Source organism: Saccostrea echinata, unplaced genomic scaffold (assembly GCF_033153115.1).
Source record: "Saccostrea echinata isolate AGI-Se365-2 ecotype Australia unplaced genomic scaffold, CSIRO_AGI_Sech_v1 ptg000060l, whole genome shotgun sequence".
Lineage (NCBI taxonomy): Eukaryota > Metazoa > Mollusca > Bivalvia > Ostreida > Ostreidae > Saccostrea > Saccostrea echinata.
In genome coordinates, this window is record NW_026889809.1 from 4,459,223 (window position 1) to 4,470,673 (window position 11,451).

Below are 11,451 nucleotides of genomic sequence, written 5' to 3' on the forward strand. Positions count from 1 at the left end.
TGAATGTATTTCCGCCATTTCACGTGTATCTTGTATATTGTTTTTGTATATATTGTACATAGAACCTCATGTACCATTAATTGGTTTGAGTGAATAAATTGAACTTGAACTTGAACTTGAAATGGCGTTTCATTATTCGATCGTCGGTTCATTTGAATGATAGTCGAATAGTCGACGATTCGTATGGAGGGTAATCGTGTTCAAAAATCCAGTAAGACTTGTAAGTTTGTAAATCCAAACTTGCATTCGTATCATTTTCATTGCCTATACTTACATGTTTAGAATATGAAACTGATACGAATGCAAGTTTGGATTTACAAACTTACAAGTCTGCATGGATTTTTGAATACGAATATCCTTCATATATTCGTTGACATCCTTAGAAAATATTGATCTAGGCATGGGATTTAAAGATATCGATGTAGTTATCTCGACAGGCAACAATAAAAATATATGCATAGTAGTTATATCGATATAGATATAGATATCGATATAGATATAGATATGCTAGTATCTCTAGGGAAAAGGTTTGAAAATATTGTTCTTGAACTAACTTCCTAGTGTCGGGAATTCTAATGAAACGTCATATCACTCGGATTTAGTGACGGCACATGTACATAGTGTCAAATATTTGCTACATGATATAGAGAAAAAGTTTTGAAGAAGAAATGTGCGCGGGGGATATGAGCAGTAAGATTGTCCCCAGTGAAGCAAACATCAATTCAATAAGAAATACAAAACACGCAAATCTAATAATTATTTTATCATTTCTTTTATTGATTAAAATCTTTTTTAAAAAAAAATTAAGTGTTTGCAAAGTATATATAATAAGACACTATAAAATAATACCATGTACAAGTTATAACACAACATGTGTAGAGACCTATAGCTTCCGTAATTTACATACTAACGCCAGTATCTGACGTCATATATACAAGATGCTACGTGGTTAGAGCGTCTGCTCTAGAGTCGTGGAGTAAGGAGTTGATCCTTACGTCGCGGGTTCGAATCCAACTGTGGGACGTGGAGACCGGTCCTTCGGATGAGACCGGATAAACCGAGGTCCCGTGTTGCAGTAGGTGCTAGCACGAAAAAGATCCCTCGCTGCACAATGGCCCTAAGTGTCGCGTATAGGTAAAAATTTGCAGCGTTCCATCGGCAAGTGATGGCGTCGTCATATGAGTGAAACAATCTCCAGAGGGACGTTAAACAACAAACAAACATATTTATGTTGACATATATACATGTACATACACAATGTGCAATTATATATTAAGACGACATGCAAAATAATTATGTCGACATGCGACTTAATTATGTCAGTATTTGAGTTAATTGTCGGCTTGCAACACAGGCCCGTAGCAACGGTTTCAAAAGTGGGGGTGGGGGGTGGGGCAATTTCCCAAAAAAAATCTGACAAGCTAAAAAGGGGGGGGGGGGTAATTTACTATCCGAATCCTGAAATTTGCCAGTGCTCGACCTAAAAAGCATCAAAAAGTGTGTGTGTGTGTGGGGGGGGGGGGGTGTCAACCTGCATCTAAAGGAAAGATTGCGATAGCAGAATAGCATACTCAGAAAAAGAAGCCCCCCCCCCCCCGCGTTCTACGGGCCTGCAACATAGTAATGGTGTCATGCGATCTGTTTTTGTTGACAATCAACATATTAATGCAATCATGCAACTTATTTATGTCGAATGTCGACATGCGAGATAATTTTGTTGACATGCATCATTACCATATCAATATTTCAGAAAATTATGTTGACGTGCGACTTATGTAAACTTGCAAGCTAATTTCGTTGTCACAATTCTTATTTATGTCAACATGCATGTAAGATACATGTAAATATGTCGACATGTCAATAATTTATATAGTATTTATGCAAGATAATCATGTTGACATGCGACTTATTTATGCCAGTAAATTTAGTTGATGGCAAAATGTATGTATGCAAAATTAACTTACATTTTGACATAAATAAATAGTATTTTAATATAACATGTAATTATGTTGCATGTCGACTTATGTAACTCGCATGTTTACATAAATAAGTTGCATGTCAGCATCAATATGTAGCATTTTGCTTGTATGATGTCAGATGCTGGCGTTAGTATGTAAATTTACCAAAATTAAAAACAGATTCTATAAAGAGATAAACTTGCATGTCAATTCATTATCTTGCAAGTAGATATAATTATCTCACATGTCGACAAACTTTTGGGCATATGACATGATTCATCATGTTGGGGCAGAAATATGCCAACATTTTCTTGCATGTCAATATAGTTAAGCTGAATGTTCACATAATTATCTTGCATTTGCATGTCGATATAATCTTTAGAAATAATAACTTGAATGTGCCACCGTACAAAACTAAAGTTTAAAATTCAGATACTCGGAGAAAAAATATCACCATAAACCCTCACATCTTTAAGGATATGCGATATTAGAGTGCAATGCACTTTCTAAGTTTACAATGACAATTTAATGTACTTACAACTGTGATGTTTCCATCACTAACTTCACTTTAGATTTGATAAATAAATTCTCTATTAATAAATTCTCTGTAAGTTCATTCAAAAAAGATTCAAAGAAAAAAAAATTAGAATGATTTTTATTAGTTGTTTAAATATTATTAAGTAAGCGCTTAAAGAACTCCAGACCTTTATAAAACCTTAAAAAAAATAAAGATTTGAGTTTTACAACGAAGAAAACATAAGCATATGGCATCTGAATTTATTTTCAATTACACCTGTCAGCTTTGAATCAACACAATTTGATTTTTCTGTAAATGTAAAACAAACAAAGGAGAAAATCAGAATCTATCGTGGAAGTGGACGAGTTACCCAATGGTGGCGGAACCTTGTTTTCTCACAATGACCAATGGATTATATTTATAGAACACAGACTGGACACAAATGGACTTCCGAACCAGTACCCCGTCTATTCCTTAATCCAATTTATTTTACATGACGAAGTCTGTATCAATACTTTAAACTTGAGTAAAAAGGTGTGCGTGCGTTGTTTAGGGAATTTATATAATTCTAAGACGTGTTGTATTTTTGCTCTGCATTAAAATCAGTTGCAGAGAGATGGAAATTTTGTTTTACTATAGTAGAGGATCTAAAACAAATATTTATGTTCGAATTTGCTTCACAATTTTTATAGTATTATAGCCCCCCCCCCCAAAAAAAAAATGTTAATTACTAGATTATAACTTTGATTATTGACTGATATACACAGAGTTTATAGTAAGAGACACTTTGATATTCAAATATCTGCACAATTTTACTCGTGGTTGATGTTTGAACATTTCGCAAAACTTAATTAATTTCAGTCATTCTTAATGTGGAAATATATACATTGAAATTAGCAAAGATAAAAAGATTATACTATTTCATCTTCATTCTTGATAAATGATTTTTTAAATTCTTTTTATATAATCAGTTTAGCATTGAAAAAAATAAAACGGAACTATGTTTACGCGGGGAAAAACAAGCATATTTTAACATTTTATGACAATAAACCTCATCAGAAAAATGTAATTAACATTGCAAGGTTTTGAATGGTGATATGTATAGTAAGATGTTATATAAAACTGATGTGTTTCTATATTGTATTTTTCCTGTCAAGTCCAGTAGAAAAAAAATTTTTTGATGCTCCTACAAATCCCGATCATTGGAAAGTTAGTACGAAAGAGTTCCAATGCAGATAGAAAAATCTCTTCCACTCTTCGGTTGTAGAGGTGCAATATATGTTTATTCAATCCAAGATAGAAAGAATCAAACACATTATCATCTGACAATTTGTGTAGTATTTTTTCCGACTCATGATTTTATTTTGTCATTTAAATGACGTCAATCTCCTTCTATTTCATCTACAGAAGAAAATGTTTTGTAAAGTGGTACTGAGGGAGTGTTGCATACCTTTACAGGTGGAGATAAGATTATCGCTTATCATGTTCTCCAAGTTTCTGTGTAGGTGGAATAAAGATGTGTTGTGAGTAGTGTTTATATATTTTGTCACTCTGTGTGATAATGTAATTACAACCGAAGTGTTGAAAGGGAGATAATCGTAAGAGTCGATATGCGTCACATTTGGAGTATTGAAAAAATATAGCTTTACATGTGCTTAAAAAATCTTGACATGCAGACTTGGAACATGTTCTTCAAAAAATCTTTAATTTTTTTCTTTAAAAAATATCGCACACAAAACTTATGTTTAATTTGTTGCAGAAAAACACTTGAAACTGTTACATTAAAGTTTTGCAATCTAAAAAATTCAAAACAACATGAATGTATCTATAAATCAATAGATAGAATTTCTTAAATTGCAAAACACTGACCAAAAATCTTTTACATGTACATTAAATAAAGTAAGTTTAATTGAATAAACATCGCTCTGACATCTTGTTTCCTATACCTGCCTGTGCAAGTGGAATTTCATACACATACCGGGGGTATGTAGAGGTATTGTATATTTTCATTTGTATGTATAATGAAAAAGGTGAAAATCAATCTCATAAATCCTGTAGGGATGGGTATCGGCAGAAATTTCGTATCGTGATATATCACGATCCCCCCCCCCCAAATATCACGATAAATCGTGATATTTCTACATAAAATTTTTACTACAATTTCATATGAATTTCCATAGTACTGTATAGGGGGAAAATAACTCGCGGTGTTAATATTCGCTATATTCACGGTGTTAAGAAATCCGTGAATTCAAGAAACAGTGAATAAGTTTTCAATAACCTCCATGTTATATTTGGAAATTTGACAATACACTACGATAGGTATACATGTATATACTATATGACGTGGTCATTTCAGTAATTACGAGTCGCACTTGTCATTCAATTAATTTAATTATCACGCTTTACTTTAATTTAGATCAGCACATAATAAACCTGTATTTGTAAGAAAGCTGTTTTAATAGCCCACGCTACATCAATCAAAACACGTGGGTCATGGTTTTGATTACCCGTGCATAACTCTGTGACCACATGTATTTGTTACCTGCATTATCATGTGTATTAGTTTTTATCGACATTTTGTTTTTTAAAAAATCATTCAAATAACTATTGAACTTGCTGAATATGTGGAAGGATATTATTTCTTCGACCTACATTAACACATTTCTTACCGTCCAGTGGTTTTTCGCCGCGATGTATTATCCCTTCGGAAAGAAGATCTTGGGGTGTACATGCACTCATCGTAATAGTATATAAGAAAGTCATTCGACGTTTATAGTCAAGGACTTTTATTAACTGCACTTGTTTTAATTAGTCGTCAATTAATTATTAAATCTATTTTATATAAACCTACTCTGTTGTTTTTTTAAGTGAATACTTAACGCTGATTAATGTCGTTCTGGATTAAACGGATATAGACAAGGGAGGTAACTTTTATTATATACCGATTCCGCGAATTCAACAAACCGCGATCGTGTCAAAGGAGAGAAAACCGTGAAAATTACAATCCGTGAAATTAATCCCCTATACAGTATTTCCTAAAAATATGCTATAAAAACATAACTTTACTGTTTAAATATTTATTATTTAATAGAAAGAATGTTTGGATGCAGTTGTTTAACTGTTTTCAACATTTTTTACACTTCCTGTAATTGTCATTCAATAGATTGAACAAACAAATGAATATTTATAGTTATGTACCAAATACTGGTATTTTAGTCTTCGTATCACGATACGTATCACGCACTAAAAAATCGTGATATACCGGTATACTGAAATAATCGCGCATCCCTAAAATCCTGTAAATAAAACAAAATGCAACATGATTCAAAGGCACGGTCTCCTGGAAACACCAGGGGTGGGATCAGTTGTTGAGGACTTTAAGTATCTCCTGTCAACCGCCCTCTGTATTGATCAGGTTAAACAGAGTAATTCGTAGTCAAAATGAGTATAAAACAATGCCTAGAAACATGTCAGTCGAAATACGACCAAACTACTACCGAAGTGTTCAAAGGGAGATAACCAGAAGAGGTCAAATCCCATATTTTGATATATGGAAAAAGCCGGATCTTAACCAAAAATCTTGGCATACTTGAGATGTCCCTAGAATACATTGCAAAGAAATTTTTTCCAGTTTAATCTCTGTAGGACTCTCTCAGAAATTTTTCAGGGGGTCCGTGCCTTTGAATCCTGATGCATTTTGTTTTATTTACAGGATTTATGAGATTGGTTTTCACCTTTTTCATTATACATACAAATGAAAATATACAATACCTCTACATACCCCCGGTATGTGTATTCCACATCCACAGGCAGGTATAGGAAACAATATGTCAGAGAGATCTTTATTCTGTTAAACTTACTTTATGTACATGTAAAAGATTTCTACGTGCACGTCACATTGTAGCTGCAATAATGTAGCCCTCTCCGATTTTTTTTTTTATCTGATTTTTTCTGGAGAGGGCTACAATTCCACAGCATCTCTGTAATGGTGCAAATATATTTTTTAAATACAGGCGACTGCAGGCAAAATAATGTAACGTGTACCCCTACGTTGGGTTCTCAGGGGATGAATTTTTCTCTTACTCTACCTGAGTTTATGATCTAATAATTTGACTATGTACAGTATAATAATTTTTCTTAAACCTATCTGGGTTTTTCTATTATATTTAATCAAAGAATATATAATGTGGGATGAATTCTTATGACTTGGTAACTGTTAGACTTAGCACCGTGTACCTTGCCCCAGGTTCCTATTGATAGCGGATACTAGGAGTTTCGTTCTTATACAGAATCTACAGCCCCCAGTATCTCGCCTCAATTCCCCGAGATTCTTATCACTGGTGCAAATCTATTTCTTTTATTTTCCCTTTCTCTTATCCGTTATTCTTACCCTTTCTCCTGCTTCTACTTAACTGCAGCTCTGCATTCCCCAAAAGACTCTGAATCTCTCAATGCAGTCTTATTTATACCCTTTGGACTAGTCTACTTTAAGCTTAAGGGAGGACAGGTTATTCCATTCTAACCTTACATCTGGGTCTTCTTTGCGTTTTCAGTTTCCAATAACCATTACATCACCCACGCCTCTGATTTCATGCGTCCCGCATGTTTTCTTTCTAGATATTTATATGTTTTATTATTTTTTTTAAATTTATTTATTTATCAAAGGTAAAAATAACACCTGGTTACAAAAATGAAAGAAATACAAACACATAGTCAGTTTGATTTGATGTACATGAGGAAGTCTAATCATACCAAATGTCCTCTTCAAATTTTTCAATGGTTTCTCCATTTTCTTGATATTTTCTGATCACTCGTATGATCTTCTTATGTCTTCTCTGGTTTACTTCTTCAACATGAATGTTGGCCTGTGTAGCTACTTCCACTGTCTCAACTTGTTTCTTGCAACAGGAGCAATGCAGATTCTCCACAGGTGCCTCCTGGTCTGGTCTACTTCTAGTTGCTTCGTCTTCATTCTTCGCATCCTTGTCTTTTATTATTTCTTCCTCAACTACTTGGTTCACTCTGTCTGTTGTTTTTCTTTTTATACCTGGCAAACGCGGAGCAGTTCTTTTTCTCTGAGTTCTACCTAACTCAATGTTGGTTTCTTCAAAAATTAGTTCTCCTGGATCTTCTAGCCAATCCTCTTCTATAAGTGATTCCACTGACGAATCTTGAATCTGCCTCTTTCCTTGTAATTCTGAAATCTCTTGTTCCTTATGCACGCGTTTCACATGCCTGGTTAAGATAATTTTCTTACTAAAAGCTTGATCACATAATTCACATTCATATTTTCGTCGATTATTATCAGCCATTCCACAAGCTAGCAAGTGATCTCTCCATTCCTCTTCAGAAGGAAGGCGAAGCAAGCAAATAGAGCATAAAAACCCAGGCTTCCTGGGAGTCACTTTGGTCAATGGCATTTCTTTTCTTTCTTCCCTTTTTTTTATCTGAAAATAAATGATAATTCTTAAAACACTGTACTGAAAGTTAAATTGTATAATCAAACTCATAATCAGTGTGCCATTTAGGCCTAGTGCGTTGTCTACGATTGGCGTATGACAATTCTAATTCATTCAGTTCTGAATTACCAAGCATATCTAGTTCAGGTTCATCATTCTGAAGTTCATCAGTCTGACTTTCATCTTGCACTACTTGGTGATCATCTTCAGACTGCGGTATTTCATTACCCAGGACCTGAGTCCCATAATGTCTTAACCTGTCAATATGTACAATGAGAGTCTTGGTATCGTTTTCTTTTCTAATTTTGAATGTAACATCAGTATGCTTTTCAACGATAATATAAGGGCCATACCAAAAACTCATCAATTGGGAGACTTCCCTACATTTCTTTGTGGGAAAAACACTAGCACTTTATCATCAACCTCAAAACTCTTACTGATAATATTTTGATCGTGATACTTCTTCTGTCTAAGCATAGACTGCTGGCTAATCTGACGGGTATACTTATATGCCTCTTCCAGTGTTTCCCGAAGTTTCCATACATAATCATGTACTTTGCTTGGCTTCATACTATTCGGTAATTCATACATGATATCTAGCGGGGTAGCTACCTCGCGTCCAAACATAAGCATATTCGGAGTATAGCCTGTGCTTTCATGCACAGAGGAACGGTAGGCAATAAGCACATACGGAAGGTTTCTATCCCAATCTTGTTGGTGGTCAGACACATAGGCACTCAGCATTGTTGCTAAAGTTTTATTAAATCTTTCCACCATTCCATCTGACTTTGGATGGAAAGCAGTAGTTCGAGTTTTTCTTATTCCCAACATTTCACACATGTCTTTGAACAGCTTGCTTTCGTACTGTCTGCCCTGGTCACTGTGTATTATTTCTGGGATACCAAGCTTAGTAACAAACTGTTCTATTATGACTTCAGCAACTGTCTGTGCTTCTATGTTTTTCAGAGGAAAGGCCTCTGTCCACTTAGTAAAGTAGTCAGATATGACTAAAATATACTTGTGACCTTTCTCGGTTTCGGGCAGTGGCCCCATAATATCTGTGGCTACTCGTTCTAAGGGAAACCCAGTTTGATCTAACTGCATGTATGATTTTCCAGCAGAACGAGATTTTCGTTTTCTGCATTGTGGACACCCAGTCACATAGCTACGGACATCATTCTGCAATCCAACCCAATAGAATTTTTCTCGTATTCTGGCCAAGGTCTTTGCTACCCCAAGATGACCCGCAGTTCGAGCATCATGACACTGTCTTAAAATCTCCTTTCTTTCAGACAAGGGGACCAAAATTTGGTGAAACTCTTTTCTATCACCTATCCATTTTCTACACAGTACGTCATTATTGATCTCTAATGTATTCCATTGTGACCATAGCGACTTTACAACATTACTTTCAGCCTTTATTTCTGCAAACTCTGGCCGCTTCTGAGATGACACCCAGCTCTTTATTTTTGCTATGTCTGAATCTTGCTTTTGGAGTTCTTCAATCGTCAGTCCGTTTCCAGCCAATGTTTTCTCAACTGCCTGTACGGTTTCTGTTTTAGGATCATCATCCTGATCATTTCCCTTATATCCACATTGACGACAGGGGTATCGACTGAGACTGTCTGCATTCCCATGCTTTGGACCCGGTCTGTGTCGTATTTCTAGATCATAAGTACCTAGAAATTCGATCCATCTGGCCACCTGTCCTTGGGGGTCTTTAAAATTCATGAGCCATTTCAATGCACTATGGTCAGTGTACACAATTGTCTTATGGCCATACAAGTAATGTCGAAAGTGTTTACAGGCAAATACTACCGCCAACAGCTCCTTTCTAGTTATACAGTATTTCCGCTCACTTTTTGATAGAGTCCTACTTGCATAAGATATTACTCTAACTTCACTATCTATTTCCTGAGAAAGGACTGCACCGAGACCCACTTGACTTGCGTCTGTGTCTAAAATAAAAGGCAATGAGAAGTCAGGATGTGCAAGAATTGGAGCAGTGACTAAATGGTGCTTAAGCTTTTCGAAAGCCTCCTGACACTCCAATGTCCAATTGAAAACTCGGCCTTTCTCAGTTAACCTAAATAATGGTTTAGCTAGTGAGGAGAAACCTGCAATAAATCTCCTGTAATAACTGCAAAGACCCACAAACGAACGCACTTCGCTTGCATCTATGGGAACAGGCCAGTCTTTTACCACTGCTATTTTCTGAGGGTCGGTATGAACGCCATGTCCTGAAACACGATATCCCAAAAACAAAACCTCTTTCTTAAACAAGGTACATTTAGAAGGTTTCAACTTTAGCCCTGCCTGGTGTAATTTCTCGAACACTTGCTCCAGATTTTGAAGTGTCTCATCAAAAGTGCTTCCAAAGACAATAATATCGTCTATATACACTAAACATATCTTAAAATTTAACCCAGCAAGAACCGTCTCCATCAGTCTCTCAAAAGTTGCTGGACTGTTACAAAGTCCAAAGGGCATTACTGAAAATTGAAATAGGCCATTTCTTGTGACAAAAGCTGTCTTAGGTTTATCAGCCTCATCCATCTCCACTTGCCATTACCCCGAATGAAGGTCTAAGGTGCAAAACCAGATAGCTCCTTGTAGACGATCAAGCGAGTCATCGATTCGTGGCAAAGGATAGGCATCTTTCACAGTCTTACTATTGAGAGATCTATAGTCTACACAGAATCTCTTGGTACCATCTTTCTTTTCCACCAGAACCACCCCGGCAGCCCAAGGACTGGAAGAAGGTTCGACAATGCCTTTTCTGATCATATTTTCTACTTCCTTGTCAACAAATTCTGCCGCATGATGTGGCAATCTCCTAGGAGGCTGCTTGGTTGGTCTGGCACCTTCTGTATTGATCTTATGCTTTGTTAACGAGGTTCTACCAAAATCATCTTTGGCCTTAGAGAATAGGTGCTGAAACTTTATTAAAGATGTTTTAATTTTGGATGCCTTTTCTGCTGTGAGGCCCTTAGTTGTTTCTGTGTACAACTCATTTAAATGATCTGGGATGTTTTCTATCTTTTCATTTAGCGTTACTGTGCTAACAATATTTTCATCCTCAGATTTAACTACGTCCACTGGCGAAGTCACCCCGACAACTGTATTTTTGTAAATTGTTTGAATCTGTTCTGATATATTCATTAAACGCACTGTGACATTTTTAGCTGGATCAACCAAGGTTCTAGCTATTAGCGCTTTACCGCCGGTATCAAACTTTTTGATAGGCTCTATAAGTAGAGGTCCTTGTATTTTTATTCCTGGAGATGATAACAACTGTCCAGAACAAATCATCTCACTTCTAGGAGGAATTGTTATATTTTCCTCCAGACTAACACGAAAACAACTTATTTGCCCCTGTAAATGCAGATCATGTTCAACGCCAGATGCAAACATTTTAGTACGAGCTATATCCACTAAACATTGACTTGATCGAAGGAAATCCAAACCTAGAATTCCATCTGCTTTAATGTTTGCCACGACAGCTTGGCAGTCA

General features: G+C 35.8%; 1 protein-coding gene across 1 annotated transcript; it reads right to left on the reverse strand.

The window, feature by feature from the left end:
- Positions 1-7,220: 7,220 nt before the first annotated feature.
- Positions 7,221-7,898, reverse strand: LOC133174956 (uncharacterized). The gene has a single exon (XM_061310047.1). The coding sequence runs from the start codon at positions 7,896-7,898 to the stop codon at positions 7,221-7,223; it is 678 nt and encodes a 225-aa protein (XP_061166031.1).
- Positions 7,899-11,451: the final 3,553 nt, after the last annotated feature.

Excerpts from the sequence above, each read along its gene's own strand:
- LOC133174956 (XM_061310047.1), bottom strand. The coding sequence starts at position 7,898 with ATGCCATTGACCAAAGTGACTCCCAGGAAGCCTGGGTTTTTATGCTCT.